This window comes from Saccopteryx leptura, chromosome 1 (genome assembly GCF_036850995.1).
Source record: "Saccopteryx leptura isolate mSacLep1 chromosome 1, mSacLep1_pri_phased_curated, whole genome shotgun sequence".
Lineage (NCBI taxonomy): Eukaryota > Metazoa > Chordata > Mammalia > Chiroptera > Emballonuridae > Saccopteryx > Saccopteryx leptura.
Window position 1 is genome coordinate 380,635,323 of NC_089503.1, and position 19,463 is coordinate 380,654,785.

The following is a 19,463-nucleotide window of genomic DNA, read 5'->3' on the forward strand; positions in this document are numbered from 1 at the left end:
TCCCGAGGCAATGGAACCTCAGTGACCCCAGGACAGGCTGTTCACTGTGTCCTGGAGAGAGTCACCTGCATGTCAGCTCCCGAGGCAATGGAACCTCAGTGACCCCAGGACAGGCTGTTCACTGTGTCCTGGAGAGAGTCACCTGCATGTCAGCTCCCGAGACAATGGAACCTCAGTGACCCCAGGACAGGCTGTTCACTGTGTCCTGGAGAGAGTCACCTGCATGTCAGCTCCCGAGGCAATGGAACCTCAGTGACCCCAGGACAGGCTGTTCACTGTGTCCTGGAGAGAGTCACCTGCATGTTAGCTCCCGAGGCAATGGAACCTCAGTGACCCCAGGACAGGCTGTTCACTGTGTCCTGGAGAGAGTCACCTGCATGTCAGCTCCCGAGGCAATGGAACCTCAGTGACCCCAGGACAGGCTGTTCACTGTGTCCTGGAGAGAGTCACCTGCATGTCAGCTCCCGAGGCAATGGAACCTCAGTGACCCCAGGACAGGCTGTTCACTGTGTCCTGGAGAGAGTCACCTGCATGTCAGCTCCCGAGGCAATGGAACCTCAGTGACCCCAGGACAGGCTGTTCACTGTGTCCTGGAGAGAGTCACCTGCATGTCAGCTCCCGAGGCAATGGAACCAGCAGCTGTTTCATCCCCAGAGCCCAGGACGGACGAAAGTAACAGCAGCTGTCTTTCAGTTGGGGAGCAATCTGGAAGCCATCTCCTAAACGAGGGGGTTCTGAGCCAGGGAGGGTTGGCTGGAGGAGCTGCCCGGAAAACTGTGCGGAACACCCTGGTGCCGTGATCAGTCTCCCCTGCAAAGGATGCTGCGCTGGGTTAGCACTGTCTCCCGTCGGCGGGAGGACGGGAAGTGGGAACACAGGGCCTAGGCGCGTGCCATCCCTGTCTGTCAGGTAACTTCTAGAAGCTCCTCCTTCCTAAATGACAGCATCCTCCCCGCAGTGGGGAGAAGGCGGTGAAGACAGTATCTCAGCTGCTCCCTCCGACCTTTCTCGGAGATCATCAGCTTCTCTTTACAGGACTCCCCATCTCATGAGTGTATTCACTTCGGCATCAGTGGGCCCTTTGCTCTCCGTGCTGGAAGCTGCTGACGTGCCCTCCGCCCCCGGGTTTTTCTGCTGCGGCCATCGCCTCCCCTGGGACGGCTTGTTCCCGGCACCGTGCCTGAGGGCGCTGGAACTGACCTCTCCTTGGGTTCTCATAGCCTCCTGACCTCTGTGTTTCTACTGCCCGGACAGATCCTCCCTTCCTCTCATCTCAGTTCTCCACGCCTCTCCCTCCTCCTATTGGCCCGTTCATTCTTACCTCTCCCCGCATTACTGGACGGACTTCTCTTCTGTTTATGTGAGATATTTTTGTGTGCTTCACCTACGTCAACGTTTACCAAGAACTCTCCGACCGTGCCTGTAGAACCTCGTATCAGACAGCGTCAACATTCACCAAGAACTCTCCGACCGCGCCTGTAGAACCTCGTATCAGACAGCGTCAACATTCACCAAGAACTCTCCGACCGTGCCTGTAGAACCTCGTATCAGACAGCACACAGAAACGCACCCGACCTCTCCTGCTGCTTCCCGTGACCGTAGGCCCGTCCATGGACGACGTATTGTAGGAATCCATCACTCTTCCCTCACCCACGGTGCGAAAGCTTCTGCCAGCAAGCCACAGAGAGTGCCAACCCCCCACATCCGCCTGCCTCCCGGCGTCAGCCCCGAGGGGCCCCGCCCGCCTCTGAGCCCTCTCGGGCTTTCAGCCCCTCTTCCTTGGGAATCCACCCCGTCTCTCACCTTCCCTCATTCCCTCTTGGTCTTCTTTCCTCCCCTCCCTTGCTCGGTCACAGGCACCAACATGAATACATGTCTTTCCCAAGGAAAATACATTTTTTTTTTTTGGCCCCGACTAGGAAATCATTTTTCAGCCTGAATAACACAACTCTCCATTATTTGACTTTCTGGTCAGTTTTTAAGGAATAGTTTCAGCAGCAGTTGGTTGTCTGGGAGCAGCCAGGAAAATGGGCTTCGGCCCACGGGCCCCAGACGAACGGAATCTGACAGCAGGCCCAAAGGCAGGAGTATGGACGCTCCACTTCCCGTGTTTTTCCTTCCCGTTTGGTTTCCATGGGACCCTGCGTTCAAGAGTGGAGAGGGCTTCCAAAAGCACTGATTGTGTTCTTTAGCAAAATAAGAAACCAAGTTTCAGGATGGAAAGAAAAAAAAAAAAAAAAAAGAGCGCATTCAGAAATGCACAAGACACCAGGGCCTAAGAACGTTGGACGCCTAACGTTTTCAGAAACCCAGCTCAAAGCCAGTGGGCAGCGTGTACCTGTAGACTGTCGTTTCTACCCGGGGGCTCCTGCATAGATGTCAGTATCCAGAACATGTGGCGCCTTAGGACTGGGGAGTGTTCTCCATCCAAGTCACAGCCCCCGTATCGCAATGTCGTGTTCCTGGGACTTAGACTGGGGCACTCCCCTCCTTCAGGGGTTTTCTGGTTTTGCTTTGTTTTGTTTGAAATTTCAGACCATCCTGTGATGCTTTCTTTGCTGCCTTCCAGGTCTTAAACAGTCCTGTGACTCAGCACGGCTTCTCTGAGTCATCCACATTTTCTGGGATTTGACACTGGGACCTATGGTTGAGATTCAGCGAAAGGAAGCAAAGAAGGGCTATGGAAATCGGAATGGGGTGTCAGATCTCCTCGGGGCCCACATTTTAATGAGCGGCCGAGGCCGTCAGACTAAACAGAGCTGGGAAGAAGGTACAAGGGCGTCTTCCCTTTCAAGCTCAGAGGCCCCTGCTTCTGGCACGGGCCCGAGACTCCGTCTTATGTCTCTCCTCTTTGCAAGACCTGTGAGCTAAATTGTCAGCAAATTACGGAATTTTTCTCTGCCTGCCCCCTAAATAGTGATGCCTTCGAGAGTATCTGCATTTGTATGAGAGCTTCTTGGCATTGGAATTCATCTCTAGCGGTGGGCTCTGAAGCATGGTGACAGGTGGTAGGGGGAAGACGGTGTGACATTTCTAAAATCACACTAGAGACACGGGATGGACCCGCCCAAGAGCACAGTGGTGGAGGGCGGGAAGGCAGTGGAGACATGCTTCGCTTCCCCCAGGAAGTCATAATAGGCTAGGTCCAAAAGAAAAACGTGAAGCTCCTAAATCATCCATTTGTTCATTCGAAAGACATTTGATCGAGTTCTTCCTGGGTGCCAGGTACTCCCCCCAGATGCTGGAAATATTGCAGCAGACAAAACTGATTTAAAAAATCCCTGCCCTCACAGAGCTTACACATTCTGGAAATAACTTTAGAACATATTAATAAATGAAGCAAACTAGGCAAATAGTAAATAAAATTCATGGTTCTGTTTTTTCCTGTGATGCTATAAAGACAACTCAAAGTTTTGGCCGTGAGAGGCACTCCTAGGAGCACGGTTTGGTGGGTAGATCTGTGCTCACCGGGTCATTTTGAGGTCTACCTCCCTGTCCCCCCCCTCTCTCAGGCCTGCGTTCCCTGGAGAAGCTGATCCGAGAGCAGAAGTGGCCTCCTCTAATCCCTGGGCAGTTTTTACCCTTATCACCATTTCTTTACTGACTCTCACTCAGTTCCCTCATCTATAAAAGGAAATTATGAGCAGAGATTCATGGAGAAGTTTATCAGGTAAAGTAATACAGGCAGACGGTGGAGATACTGTAAAAAAGCGAAGATCACAAAAGAAGTCACACAAAATTTTTTTGGTTTCCCAGTGCATATAAAAGCTATGATTGCATTTACTGTAGTCTATTAAGTGTACAATAGTATTATGTCTAAAAAAATGTACATACATTAATTTAGAAATAATTTATTGCTAAAAAAAAAAAGTACTAAATCATCTGAGTCTTCAGCAAGTCATGATCTTGTTGCGGGTGGTGGCTGATGACGCTCTGGGTGGCTGTGGCGATTTCTTAAAACGAAACGACAGTGTTTGCCCCCACGAGGGTCTCCTCCTGTCGTCCACGATTGCTCTCTAGGATGCAATGCTGTCCGACAGCATTTTACCAACAGGAGAGCTTTTACAAAACTGGAGCCAATCAACTCGAACCCTGATGCTGCTTTTTCAGCGGAGTTTGTCGTATTCTAAACCCTGTGTTGTCATTTCAGCAATCTTCGTAGCATCTTCACTGAGAGTTGATTCTGTCTCAAAAAGGGAAATAAACAGCCTGACCAGGCAGTGGCGCAGTGGATAGAGTGTCGGACTGGGATGCAGAGGACCCAGGTTCAAGACCCCAAGGTCACCAGCTTGAGCATGGATTCATCTGGTTTGAGCAAAAAAAGCTTACCAGCTTGGACCCAAGGTTTCTGGCTTGAGCAAGGGGTTAGTTGGTCTGCTGAAGGCCCACGGTCAAGGCGCATATGAGAAAGCAATCAATGAACTAAGGTGTTGCAATGAAAAACTGATGATTGATGCTTCTCATCTCTCTTTGTTCCTGTCTGTCTGTCCCTATCTATCCTTCTCTCTGACTCTCTCTCTGACTCTGTAAAAAAACAAAACAAACAAACAAAAAAAAGGGAAATAAACAACAACAAAACAACCTTCTTTCTTTGCTCATCCATAAAGAGCAACCCCTCCTCCTCTAAGTCCAGTGCTGTTGCTGTTTCTACCTCTGAAGTTACTTCCTTCACTGAAGCGTCGATCTCCTCGGAGTCACCCATGAGGGTGGGAGTCAGCTTTTTTCCCCAAACTCCTGTTACTATTGATATTTTGACCTCTTCCCATGAATCATAAATGTTTGGCATCTGGAATGGTGACTCCTTTCCAGAAGGTTTTCCATTTACTTTGCCCAGATCCATTAGAGGAATCACTATCTGTGGCAGTCAGAACCTTATGAAATGTTTTTCTTAAATAAGAAGACTTGAATATCAAAATTGCTCTTTGGTTCATGGGCTCTATAGAATGGAAATTGTATTTACAGGCATAAAAACAACTTTAATCTTATTGTACATCTCCATCAGAGCTCTGGGATAACCAAGTGCATTGTCAACAAGCCGTACTGTTTTGAAATGAATCATTTTCTGAGTACTAGGTCTCAACAGTGGGCTTAAAATATTCGGTAAATCATGTTGTGAACAGATGTGCTGTCATCCAGGCTCTGTTCTTCCATTTGTAGAGCACAAACAGAGTCAGAGTCGATTTAGTATAATTGCGAAGGGCCCTAGGATTTCTCAGAATGGTAAATGAGCATTGGCTTCGACTTCAACTCATCAGCTGCATTAGCCTCTAACAAATGAGTCAGCCTGTCCTTCGAAGCTGCGAGACCAGGCACTGACTCCTCCTCTCTGACGAGGGCAGTCCTGGGCCGTTCCGTCTCCATGGAGCTCTGTTCCTCAGCACGGCCACCTTCACAATCGTGTCAGCCAGCCCGTCTGGGGAACTTGCTGCAGCTGCTTCAGCAGCATGTGCTGCCTCCCGGGCACTCGTATGTCATGGAGATGGCTTCCTTCCTTAAACCTCAGGAACCAGCCTCTGCTAGCTTCCGACTCTCCTTCCGCAGGGTCCTCAGCTCTCTCAGCCTTCACGGAACTGAAGAGGGCTAAGGTCTTGCTGTGGAGCAGGCTCTGGCTTCTGGGAATGTTGTGTGTGGTTGGGTCTCCTCCCAGACCGGGGAAACTTTCTCCGTGTCAGCAGTCGGGCTGTTTCCCTTTCTTATCACTCACGCATTTACTGGAGCGCCACTTTTAACGTCCCTCAGAAGCTTTTCCTTCGCATTCACAACTTGGCTCACTGTTTGGCACAAGAGCCCTCAATTTTGGGCCTCTTTTGGCTTTGAACATGCCTTCCTCACTAAGCTTAATCACTTTTGGCTTTAGGTTTAAAGTGAGAGACAGGCTCATTATCACTTACGTCAGGGAAGACCCAGTGAAGCTGCCGGCTGATTGTAAGTTCACCAGGACCTACAGCTGTCACAATGTCACAGGTGCGGAGAAATCTCTACCTGCCTGGCCTTCCCACCCAGCTGTCAGTTCAGACTGTCGGCTCGACAAGAAAGCAGAGCCTGGGAGAGAAAACCCGTCTTCTTCACTGCAACCCTCCAGCCCCACCACCCCCTGCAGCCACTATTGGTCAATGGGAGCTTCTCACCCCTTCCTCTGTGGGAGGCAATTTGGGGAGTCCCACACGCAGGCCCCCATGTGGTCTCTGTGCAGCTTCCCCCTCCCCTCCCCCGACTCTATCCCAGACAGACTGTCCCCTCTGTTGTTACTGTATCACACAGGGAAAGGCACACCTCTGTTGCTAAAATGAGCACAGACCAGGGGCAGGGAGAGGGACTGTCCATCGTGAGTCCCTTCGCTCCTGGCGGAGGCAGAGTGCCCTCTGGGTATTGTCTCTCGCGCATCAGGGCTCATCCGTCCAAGTCTCACCCAGACCCGTTCCCAGCCCCCGCCCCCCCCGCCCCGATTCTGGGGTGTGCAGGGCAGGTGTGCAGACAGAACTGAGCTCTGCCCATTTGCTGCTGATGGATAAGGGTGGGGTGTCTTTGTGTGCCTCATCCTTCAGACATTTTTCATGGTGCTATTTTTATCAACAGTAATCATTAAATTGGTGTCAGATGGGCTGGTCCAGATCCTCACCCGGAGACTGAGTAATGGGGCTCAGAGGCAGGAGATGGGGTATGCGGCCCATAGGAATGCATCTCTGGTACCCTAGGCTTCAGAGCCCCCAGACCATGTCCCTGTGGCCATAAGAGCGAGGCTTGCCATCACTCCCAGTTCATTCTGGACCCGACTCGTTGACCAGACGTATGTTGAGCACATTCTCAATGCCAGTCATTGAACACGGCACCAAGGATTCACTAAAAAATATTCTCTCCACCCCTGGAGAAACTTGCGTTTCACCAGAAAGAACCATTATGTTGAGTGACAGGGGCTGCTGGGCTGTGCGTGTGGCACTGAGGCATCGCTAGGCACCTGGTGCGGGGAGGACTTGCTGTGCCTGGACCTCGGGGAGAGCTCCATGGAGATGCTCACTGGAACACGGGAGGGCCAGACCCAGACTGTGGATCTACTGTTGCTGCCGGATCCCAGAGAAACCACAAGGAGGGCGAGACTGAGCGGACAGAGCCTTTATTACTCACACGCAGGGGCTGCACCGGTGGTGGCTGGTGGGGGACCGTTCTGCGCCCCACTGGGTGGGGTTGCTGTTTAAATAGCTAAACCCTGGGTATTACTCAAGTGAATCTAAACAGGTGAGCAGGGGGTTGGGGGAAGGTTATGCGCCTGTTCTGTGTTACCCCTCCTCTACACATACCTGTGACTCCACCCCTTGTTCTTAGTGAGACCTTGGTTTCAGGTCCACTACCCTTTATCTCATGGCCTGAGGTCCGGATCCGTGACCTCGGTACCATGCCCCTGGGGAACGGGGAAGTGCCTTGTCCACGAACCCTGCAGTAGTAACACCCAGCCGGGGCTTCAAAGGTAAGTAGGGTGAAGTGGATTACACACATGGAGAAAGACAACGAGGGCATCCCGCCGTGAATGAATTCAGCTCCCGCCCTGAGAGGTCCAGGCACATTCCTGCGCCAGCCCTCGTCCTGAGAGACGTGGGGAGCAGAGCCTCGATGCAGAATGTCACCTGCTCCACAGGGGCCCTGGCCCTTCTGACTCTGGGTTCCAGACACTGGCCCCTGAGCAGGACCCGGCAGCGACGGTTAATCTGCTGGGATAGTAATGACCCAGGAAGCTGACAGTAGACAGGAACAAGGGACCCTCCACCACTGCCCGCTCAGGGGTCTTGCCACTGAGAACCTAAGCCCTGAGAAAGAACGGAGGGTCCTCATCAGCCACAGGAAACAAGGGTAGGTGGTTCCATGGAGACAAAGAGCAGAATTGTCTAGCTTCTAAATCTTTCAGTCTGAATTACACTTCTTTTCACAAAAGGCCTGGAAATTCGGGGTGAGATTTAACAGAAAACCAAAATGGGGAATTACAGGAAAACAGAGAACTGTGGCACTGACTGACGGCAGAAAGCGCATTTGCAGATGTTCCTGGCAGTCCCGGGCTTGGCACTCTGGTTCTCATTTCCTCTGACCAGACGTTCCGGACTCCACCCCCCCCCCCCCCCCACGAGTCACAGGGACTGGACAGGGAGGCACAGCCCTGCAGGGTGCCGCGGGCCTGGCTGGGAGGGCACCCTCCCCTCCTGGCCTGGCCGCCAGGGAAGAGCCTGGGGCCACCTGCCCGGTCGGAAGCCTCTCTGCTGGGGGCCTCTCGGGGCCGGGCTGGCTTTGCGAACTGACTCAAGTGACAATGGGATTAATGGGGCCTGGATGCTATAACTGAGGCCATTTCTCCGTGTCTCCAACAGGAACGAGAGAGGAAATGTCACTGGGACGCCAGGAGGCTTTTGAAATCTTCAAGAGAGACCATGCCGACAGCGTCACCATCGAGGACAACAAACAGATTCTGAAACAGAGGTAAAGCTGGGTCCAGGGGCCGCTGGTCCTCAAAGGCTCAGCCGGGCCGACCCAGAGGACACTTGCTCGGTCCGCTCTATGCAGCCCAACCGAGCTCCTCAAGGGAAGGCAGGACAGTTACTCGGTTTCGGTGAGCGGCGTCCATCCTGGCACGTTTTATTTCAGGCGTGTAAGCCTCATCGCCCCCGCGCTGCCGGGTATGTGCTGCTGGGTAAGCGAGGCCAGGGGCCAGTCCTGGCCACACCGACTCTCTATACAAGCCTCCCACTGTGCGCTTGCTCTCAGCAGCCTGTGACTCGATCCACATCTGACTGTTCTAAAGGCAGGAAAAACATCTACGGACTGAATTATCACAGTGTTAGAGCTCCAGGCCCTCCAGCAGCTCTGCAGGGTGGTCCCGCGCTATTTGGTCAAAGAAAGGGTGCCCGCCCCATCCGGTGACCCACAGCCTGGGCGCCTTCTCCAGGCCAGAGCGGAACCGGCAGCGTTTTGTTCCGAGCCCTTAGGAATAACCTGAGGCTGTGTTTCAGGTGACCCATAAATGAGCTACACACCCTCAAGCCGTAGCAAACAGAATGGCTCCAGAGCGCCAGAGCAAGAGAGTTCTAGACTGGAACCTCTCCTGTGTCCCCTGTGATTCTGGGTCTGAGCACACAGTAAATTTTCAAAAACTATTTGTTGAATCACGAGATCCAGGACTGAGAGTCCTATGCTCAGAAACGACAACTCAAGGACGCGGGAGAAGTGGACGAGCTCTCTCGGGATGAGGTGGCTGTGGAAAGGCTCGGAGGGCGGGGCCACAGGGGGGAGCCAGGAGGGACACGGGGAGGAAGAGGGGGCCGCGCCGCAGCCTGCGGGGAAGCAGGGAGAGGGGGAGACGGAGACCCAGACAGAACACTGCGGCCGGAGCCAGGAGGGGAGACTGCTCCCGGAAGCCGCACGTTGTCACCGGTGGCAGATGCCACCCAGGACGCAGCAGGTGGAGCTGGGAAGCGGTCACCGAGTCGGCACCTGGAAGAGCAGGAGCTGGAGTGTCCGGAGTGACGGAGCGAGTCAGAGGAAACTGAGCAAACAGCCAGAGAGAGCAAACGATGTGCTTGGAACATTTCTGATAGATGAAAGACACTTTGACAAAGGAAACAGGGAGGCAGCATTTCAGAACGGGAGAGAATCGGCCGAGACGACAGGCCACAGAAGCAAGCCCGTGACAGGCGACAGACAGAGACATGCCGAAAAGACTGCCCCAGCCAGGGTTTCTGGAGCGGGAGTCTGCTCTCGGCCAGGTTGGGAGGCAGTTAAGGTCAAGGCAGCAAGGCTGGGAGGAGCCTCCCTGGGAGCAAGGAAGCAAGAGACGCTGACATCGATACATTGAGGAGTGGAGGGAGGACGTCAAGGGACCTCTGTGCAAGCTGACGTGGAGGAAGAGACCTGAGGATGGTGGTGGAGGTTCAGCACAGCTGCCCCGGGAGCAGGGCAGAAGGCCGATTGGGAAGGGAAGAAGGAAGGCAGGCAGCTCTGAGGGCAGCTTCCACAAAGACCCAACGCTCTTACACTTGGTGGGAGGGTGGGAAGGGTCTTCCGTCCCTCTGGGAGTGCAGCGAAGGTGATAGGAGCGTGACCGGGAGCAGCGGTCTGGAGCACGGAGCCAGCCTTTGGTCCAAAGCAGTACATGCACCCCCTGGGGCCCAGCCATTCCACTTCCGGATAAACCTCCCACGAAGGCCTCAGGGTCCAGAAAGAGGCCTAGAGGGGGATGCCCAGAGCAGTTCTGTTTGTGGCCAGAGAGAGTCGGAAACCTGGGTGTCCCTCCCTGGGGGAGCAGCGAGGTGACATTACGGGGAGGGCTCCCGTGGGGCCGGACGCGGCAGGTGGGAGCGAAGACTTCATGCACGTAAACTAACAAGGATAGCCCTAAGAACACGCGATTCATATTTATATAAATTATAAGTGTATGCACGCAAAACAAACAGGAATAGTCAAACAAGCAGAGGCGAACTTAACGGCGAGTGCACCAGGCGTGCGCCCTGGGCCCCGACTTCTGAAGGCCCCCCGCAAAACCCCAACTTCACGCGTTTTTCTCACGACACCAAGTTTGGTATCATATATATGTGCAATTTTAACATTCATAGTACATAATATTTTTTATTTATTTAAAAATATGATTAACATGTATTTTCATTTTCCCTGTCTCTCTCCTTTTTTGTAAGGGGCCCCGTATTTTCTCCTGTGCCCCAGGGCCTCCACCGACCTTAATCTACCTCTGCAAACGAGAAGATAAACTGTAGCAGACTTTAACCATTAGAATGGTTACCTCGGTGGGGTAGCAGAACAGGAGCAAGACTCAGGGATATGAATGAATGAATGAATGAATGAATGAGTAAAACAGAGGTGGGGAGAAAAATACAGTGACGCTAGCAAAGGCTTGGACATATGCACCTCCACACAGGATTTGGCATATGAGCCCAGGGGTTTTCACAAGCTGGCTACTGCTGCTCCATGCTATAGACCAGGGGTCTCAAACTCGCGGCCCGCAGTAAACTGCATGTACGATTGTGCTTGTTGTACTGATTTTTTTTTGTTTTCAACTGCAGTGAGAAAAGTGTTGTGTAACAGTTGCCTTTTGTAGACCTAGTGCGGCCCGCCGAACAGCTGTGATCTTGCTCTGCGGCTCACGTGCTGACCATGCACTTTTATTTTATTTATTTTTTATTTAATTTATTTATTTAATTGAATGTATTAGAGTGACGTTGACTCACAAAACTGTACAGGTTTCAAGTGCACAGCTCCAAAATACATCACCTGTGCACTGTATCATGCACGTGCCACCCAAAGAAAAATATACAGTGTCTCCATAAAATCATGGTGCACTTTTGACCGGTCACAGGAAAGCAACAAAAGATGATAGAAGTGTGAAATCTGCACCAAATAAAAGGAAAACTCTCCCAGTGTCATACCTATTCAGTGCAGTTCGATGTGGGCTCAAGCACAGATTTTTTAGGGCTCCTTAGGTAGCTATCCCGTATAGCCTCTACAGACTCATCACTGACTGATGGCCTACCAGAACAGGGTTTCTCCACCAAACTGCCGGTTTCCTTCAACTGCTTATCCCACCGAGTCATGTTATTCCTATGTGGTGGCGCTTCATTATAAACGCGCCGATATTCACGTTGCACTTTGGTCACGGATTCAAATTTAGCGAGCCACAGAGCACACTGAACTTTCCTCTGTACCGTCCACATCTCGACGGGCATGGCCGTGGGCTGCTCTGCTGTGTACATGGTGTTACGTCATCATCTGCGCATATGCACATGCTGCCACGTCATCCTACAGAAACTGGGAGGGTTTTCCTTTTATTTGGTGCAGATTTCACATTTCTATCGTCTTTTGTTGCTTTCCTGTGACCAGCCAAAAGAGCACCATGACTTTATGGACACACTGTACTTTTCTGTATGGAAAGTTGTACTGCTCACAAAAATTAGGGGATATTTCCAAATGGATATGAAGCTATAAAATAGCCCTAATTTCTGTGAGCAGTATAACTTTCCATCTCCATTTATCCCCCTTTGCCCCCCTTCACCTAACCCCTGTCCCCCTTCCCAGCTGACTGTCACCACACTGTCCCCCTCTGCCCCCTTCACCTAACCCCTGTCCCCCTTCCCAGCTGACTGTCACCACACTGTCCCCCTCCGCCCCCTTCACCTAACCCCTGTCTCCTTCCCAGCTGACTGTCACCACACTGTCCCCCTCTGCCCCCTTCACCTAACCCCTGTCCCCCTTCCCAGCTGACTGTCACCACACTGTCCCCCTCTGCCCCCTTCACCTAACCCCTGTCTCCCTTCCCAGCTGACTGTCACCACATTGTCCCCCTCTGCCCCCTTCACCTAACCCCTGTCCCCCTTCCCAGCTGACTGTCACCACACTGTCCCCCTCTGCCCCCCTTCACCTAACCCCTGTCCCCCTTCCCAGCTGACTGTCACCACATTGTCCCCTTCTGCCCCCTTCACCTAACCCCTGTCCCCCTTCCCAGCTGACTGTCACCACACTGTCCCCTTCTGCCCCCTTCACCTAACCCCTGTCCCCCTTCCCAGCTGACTGTCACCACACTGTCCCCCTCTGCCCCCTTCACCTAACCCCTGTCTCCTTCCCAGCTGTCACCACACTGTCCCCCTCTGCCCCCTTCACCTAACCCCTGTCCCCCTTCCCAGCTGACTGTCACCACACTGTCCCCCTCTGCCCCCTTCACCTAACCCCTGTCCCCCTTCCCAGCTGACTGTCACCACACTGTCCCCCTCTGCCCCCTTCACCTAACCCCTGTCCCCCTTCCCAGCTGACTGTCACCACACTGTCCCCCTCTGCCCCCTTCACCTAACCCCTGTCCCCCTTCCCAGCTGACTGTCACCACACTGTCCCCCTCTGCCCCCTTCACCTAACCCCTGTCTCCTTCCCAGCTGACTGTCACCACACTGTCCCCCTCTGCCCCCTTCACCTAACCCCTGTCTCCCTTCCCAGCTGACTGTCACCACACTGTCCCCCTCTGCCCCCTTCACCTAACCCCTGTCTCCCTTCCCAGCTGACTGTCACCACACTGTTGTCTGTGTCTATGTGTTCTACATACATGTGTGTCCGTGTATGTATACATGTGTGTGTATATATGTATGTATGTATGTATGTATGTATACACACATATTTTTTTGCTTAATCCCTTCACCTTCCTTCATCCAGCCTCCCACCCCCGCCCCTCTGGCAGTTGTTAGTGTGTTCCCAGTATCTGTGCCTCTGTTTTTATTTTGTTTATTAGATTCTGCATATAAGTGAGATCATATGGTGTTTGTCTTTCTCTGCCTGGCTTATTTCACTTAGCGTAATAACCTCCAGGCCCATCCATACTGTTGCAAAAAGTAAGATTTCCTTCTTTTTTACGACCAAGCCATTCTATAAATATGCCACAGCTTTTTTATCCTCTCATCTGATGGGCTCTTGCGCTGCTTCCAGACCTCGGCTGCAATGAGCATAGGGGCGCATATCTCCTTTCAAATTAGTGGTCCAGGTCTGTTTGGATATATTCCAAGATCTGGGATCACTGGATCAAAAGACAGTTCCATTTTTAGTTGTTTGAGCAAACTCTGAACAGTTTTCCACAGTGGCTGCACCAGTCTGGATTCCCTTTTCTTCACACCCTCGCCAGCACTTATTGTTTGCCGACTTATTGATGATAGTCCTTCTGGCCGGTGTGAGGTGATATCGTATTGTAGTTTTAATTTGCATCTCTGTGATGATTAGTGACATTGAGCAATTTTTTCATATGGCTATTGGCCATCTGTATGTTTGTCTTGGAGAAGTATCTTTTCAGGAACTTTGCACGTTTTGTAATTGGGCTGTTTGTCTTCTTTGTTGGGGTGGGGGTGGCCAAGGATGTTGAGGTCTTTTGAAGCCCCCTAGTTCAGAGCTCATTAAACTCTAGTACAGTGGCGTTCTGACAACCCACCATGACGAATGTGCTGTTGGGTTTAAACGCAGCTACATCCCAGGGGAGGGGCTGATGGTACTGGTGGCCCCGTCTACCCCGAGGCCATTGAGCAAGGGCGTTAATGAAATTTGCACAAAGCTTTCCTCTGTAAAGAGGTTTTCCCAGCAGTAAATCAGTCTTTTTAAGTTAAATGAAAAGTTGGAAGACCTGCCCACATTAAAAAATTAAAAAAAAAATTTTTTTTAAAGTCACATCTGTTTGATGTTACTGTAATAACAATCATTAAAGGAGTATTTGTTCCTGGGGAGTTTAACCCAGGACCTGCCCCTTTCTCAGAATGGGGGCTTTTGTTTGCATTCATGGAGCGTATTCAATTATTGGATATGACATGTTCATAATTGCTTAAGGCAGAGGACTGAGAGAAAATGTGTTTATATGAAAATGTATTACTGTGAACCAGTGTTCGCACAGCAGACATCAAAATAAGGTCCCACAGAGGCTTACAGGGGTGACCTCCACGCCACCTTTAGTTTAGGAACTGGCCCACGGCAACCCTGATCCCCCCACACGCTTGTTCTCGTTTTGTCTAGTGACCAGGAGCGTCAGTCACCCCAGAGGGGACCGCCTCCAGGAGGGCGTGCCAGTCCCGGGAATACAGACATGCACCAGCAGGGTTTCCTCGGGTGGCATTAGATTACTGACCTTCAACTCTGCTGACTACCTAGTCTCACCTTTCTAACGGCCCTCAACAACCAGGGCCTGGGGGCCCAGCTCGCTGTCTTATTCCTACTTCTCCTGTCAAGTAACTGTCATTCCATGAGGCTAGTGTTGTGACATCCTGTTGGCAGAGTCCACAAAAGAGGGGCACAGGACTAACTGCCCCCACACTTGAGCCTTGGGCCAGCTCGGCCTCTCTAGCCCACGGAATTGAGTTCTAAGACCAAATATAGGGATCCCTTCTGACCCCCCCCAGCGCCCCAAGAGTGCGACAGTGGATTTAGGATTGCAGGAGGGGCCGATCCGATCCGCGGCCCTCACGCCTATGTTACTTCATAGAAAAGTCTCCTTCCCCTCCTTTCCTGCACCCTTTGCCGCCCTCACGGGGAACCTCTGGCCTCACCCAGCCCTGGCCTCCCGTCTGGGGAAGGCCTGCCGGGCACAGCAGAGACATGACGCTGGCACATTAATGCGATGTTTGCCCTTCACTGAGTTAGATAGAGTGTGTGAGCCAATTCTTTTCTTTCTTTTCTTTCTTTCTTTCTTTCTTTCTTTCTTTCTTTCTTTCTTTCTTTCTTTCTTTTTTTGTGACAGAGACAGAGAGAAGGACAGATAGAGATAGATAGACAGACAGACAGAGACAGAGAGAAGGACAGATAGAGATAGACAGACAGATAGGAAGGGAAAAACAGATAGGAAGCATCAATTCTTTGTTGTGGCTCCTTAGTTGTTCATTGATTGCTTTCTCATATGTGCCTTCACCGGGGGGCTCCAGCAGACCGAGTGACCCCTTGCTCAAGCCAGCGACCTTGGGCTCAAGCTGGTGAGCCTTGCTCAAACCAGATGAGCCTGCTCTCAAGGTGGCAACCTCGGGGTTTCGAACCTGGGTCCTCCATGTCCTAATTCGACACTCTATCCACTGTGCCACCACCTGGTCAAATGTATGAGCCAATTTTTAAGCTGATTTTTCAGTAGAAGACAATGGCAATTGAAAATCACTGTGTTTTCAAGCATGCCTCAGCCTTATAGGATATACTAATAAGAAGGGAGGCTGGAAGCCCTGCGCCAGGCGGGCAAACACCCATGCCCGGGCACCCACAGCTAACTCTGTGGCTGGTCTTTCACACACACCGAATCTCTCACCCAGGGTGCCATCAAATAACAGGAGAAGCAGTGGACTGGGGGGATTAACTGCAGCGAGGAAGAAGTCCTTGATGATGTGAACTGAACCAAGACAATCACCTTTTCCTCCGCTGGGGCTTTAGACACGGACTCTAAACCCAGCAAATCTCCTGGCACCATTTGGAGGTGACGTCCATGATGAATAGGAGTCCCCTGGTTCCTATTAGAGTTCAGTTTTAACCTTTATTATTTTTTCTTTTCTTTTCTTTTTTTTATTTATTTATACCTAACTCCTGATCTAGAAATATAAACTCTGAGAGCAGAGATTAGATGAGAATCTCTCAGCCTCCCCACGGTTTTTAAAACAGCACCGGCCTAAGGATATGAGACTCAGAAAACATTCTTTTGCTTGAGAATGACGATTTGAAATTGACTTTGGGAAATCCTTGCAGTCAGGAGAAGTGCTTGAGCATGCTATGCTAGATCTTTCTAGAAGTAGGAGAAGGCAGTGGCGGGCGTCTAGGGAGGCAGGGAAAGAACTTCTCAGCAGTGGACCAGAGAGGCAGAAATATGTGAGACGCAATAGAAAAAGACATTGGTGTTTAAAAGCACGAGAGAAGTGAAATGTGTGACTTCACTGCAATGCAGCGGAGGCGGCCAAGGCACCGTGTCCGGGACAGGCCGACGGGGAGCCGCGCAGCACGTGGGGTGACACCGATCGCAGACGTACATGCAGGAATGGGGTTCAAATAACTTAGCAACCCGATACTTGGCCCTAAGGACTGTTTTTTTGTTTGTTTGTTTGTTTTTGTTTTTTGGTGTTTGTTTTTTTTTTATATTTTTCTGAAGTTGAAAACGGGGAGGCAGTCAGACAGACTCCCCCATGCGCCTGACCAGGATCCACCAGGCATGCCCACCAGGGGGCGATGCTCTGCCCATCTGGGGCATTGCTCTGTTGCAACCAGAGCCGTTCTAGCGCCTGAGGCAGAGGCCACAGAGCCATCCTCAGTGCCTGGGCCAACTTTGCTCCAATGGAGCCTTGGCTGCGGGAGGGGAAGAGAGAGACAGAGAGGAAGGAGAGAGGGAGGGGTGGAGGAGCAGATGGGCGCTTCTCCTGTGTGCCCTGGCCGGGAATTGAACCCGGGACTCCTGCACGCCAGGCCGACGCTCTACCACTGAGCCAACCAGCCAGGGCCCCTAATGACTGTTTTAAAGCTGCGGTTGAGAACCTATGGCTTGCGAGCCAGATGTGGCTCTTTTGATGGCTGCATCTGGCTCACAGACAAATCTTTAATAAAAAAAATAATAACGTTAAAAAATATAAAACAGCCCTGGCCAGTTGGCTCGGCAGTAGAGCGTCGGCCTAGCGTGCGGAGGACCCGGGTTCGATTCCCAGCCAGGGCACACAGGAGAAGCGCCCATTTGCTTCTCCACCCCTCCGCCGCGACTTCCTCTCTGTTTCTCTCTTCCCCTCCCGCAGCCAAGGCTCCATTGGAGCAAAGATGGCCCGGGCGCTGGGGATGGCTCTGTGGCCTCTGCCTCAGGCTCTAGAGTGGCTCTGGTCGCAACATGGTGACACCCAGGATGGGCAGAGCATCACCCCCTGGTGGGCAGAGCGTCACCCCATGGTGGGCGTGCCGGGTGGATCCCGGTCGGGCGCATGCGGGAGTCTGTCTGACTGTCTCTCCCTGTTTCCAGCTTCAGAAAAATGCAAAAAAAAAAAAAAAAAAAAAAAAAAAAATATATATATATATATATATATATATATATATAAAACATTCTCATGTATTACAATCCATTCATTTCCTACTGCTCATGTTCATGGTTGCAGGTGGCTGGAGCCAATCACAGCTGCCCTCCAGAACAACACTAAATTTTTATTGGATAATGCATAACGTACACAGATCATTGTATGGCTCTCATGGAATTACATTTTAAAATATGTGGCGTTCATGGCTCTCTTAGCCAAAAAGGTTCCCGACCCCCGGTTTAAAGTATAATAAAACGAATATATACCAAAAGGTAGTTTATTATTTTATGCATTTAATACTTAAATAAGAACAATAAAAGAGGTACACAAAACTAGATTATGTTATAAGAAAGAGTTTTTAAATATTAATGAAAATATACTAAATAATACCTGACCAAAAAACAGTAAGACTGTTATTTAAGATGTTTCCATCTTGCTTCTTGACTGGCGTCCTCACTTGCAATGTTTTCCCCCTATGGACGGAATGAACACAACGAGGAGCGATTAGAACACGCTGTTGTGCAGACGTTAAAAAAGTGAGGAATGTCAGTTTAAGTCAGTTTGTGTTTTCCGTATTGGGCAGCTGCCTGGGCGTCCCCTTTAGAAAGAGCCCTGATGACAAATGCCATTTTAGCAGCCGGTTTGCCAAGCTCAACAAAAAGTCAGGTATCGGTTCTGCCGAACCGGTGTGAACCAGCTGAATCCCACCACTGCTTACATGGTCCTGGAAAGTTGTCCAGAGGAAGAGACAGCTCGGCGGAAACCGAGGGGTTAGATAGGAATTAGCCGGAGCGAGAGAGAGAGCCCTGGCAAAGGGAACAGCCCCCCAGTGAGATAATCTGACACCTGACGGATCAGAGAACAGTTTGGACAAGCCTGGAAGGTGGGGGGCTGTGCACCAGGGGAGACGCTGGAGAGACCAGCGCGAGCTGGAGTGCGGTGGGGGGGGGGGCCCAGTTGGCTGTGTTAAGAAATTTAGGCTTCACCCTGATGTCAGGGGGAACCCGGAAGGGTTTTAAGCAGAACATTAACTGATCAAGTTTGCTCTTAAGAAGGCTCATTCAGGCTGAAACTGGGAAGTACCCGAAAGCAGCCACTATGAGTGCGGGGAACCACGCAAGTAGTCCTTACACTACAGTGTCTGGGGGAGAGATGGCGGCTTCTTCGCCAAGGCCACGTGAAAGTATAGCTAACGGGATGCTATGACAGACACTGAGGATGCAGAATGGACGGGCCCTGGGACCGCGTGGAGGGGCCGATGGGGACAGAGACGAAGGGGGGTGTGTGGGCTCCCAGCATGCACGGCGTGAGGTGTGCCCTGTGATGAGATGAGGAAAGGAGGGAGGCTGCAGGGGAGGTAATCAATTCTGCTTTGGAGTCAGTGAGTTTTAATTATCTGCAGAGTGTCCAATGAGCAGCTGGAAAGGCAGGAAATAAACAGGGCTGAGCTGGAGGTCACAGATGAGTCACTGGCACGGGGACGGGGTTGGGACCAAACCTGCAGAAGACCTTGCAGGGGAGACTGAGAAGGAGCAAGCAGCCAGGGGGAGCCAGGTGATGTGGCACGGGAGCCAGTGAAGGAGAGTTTCGTTCGCTCTGGGGTCAGTGCCGGGCGCACCGAGAACGATTCCGACCCGGCAAGGCTGGATGTCAGGGGAAGCCAGGTGTGAGAGCGCAGCCTGACTCCGCTCTCCTTCCCCTCGCAAACCCCGGCTGCGCCCACGACAGGTGTTTCCTGTGTGCTGAACGGAGCGGCTGCCAGCCCCGCCCTGGCACTGTCCCCAGCAGCACTGCGCTCTCCAACAAGGGCACAGGGCGGGCACTCCCTTACAGGAACGCTTTGGCACCAGCAGAGACCCTGGGGACTCATAGGAGGTTCTGGTCAAGTCACAGAGCCTTCTGCCTGGCCCTGGAGTAGACCGCGCCTGCCCAGCCGGGAGCAGCAGT

General features: G+C 51.8%; 1 protein-coding gene across 2 annotated transcripts in view; it reads left to right on the top strand.

Moving 5' to 3' along the window:
• The window catches only part of KIF6 (kinesin family member 6), a 407,764-nt gene that overhangs the window by 287,679 nt on the left and 100,622 nt on the right, over positions 1-19,463 (top strand). For both annotated transcript variants that reach the window (XM_066361424.1, XM_066361425.1), the window contains exon 14: positions 8,352-8,460. In XM_066361424.1, coding sequence (XP_066217521.1) covers positions 8,352-8,460 — 109 coding nt within the window. The remainder of the gene's footprint in view (positions 1-8,351; positions 8,461-19,463) is intronic.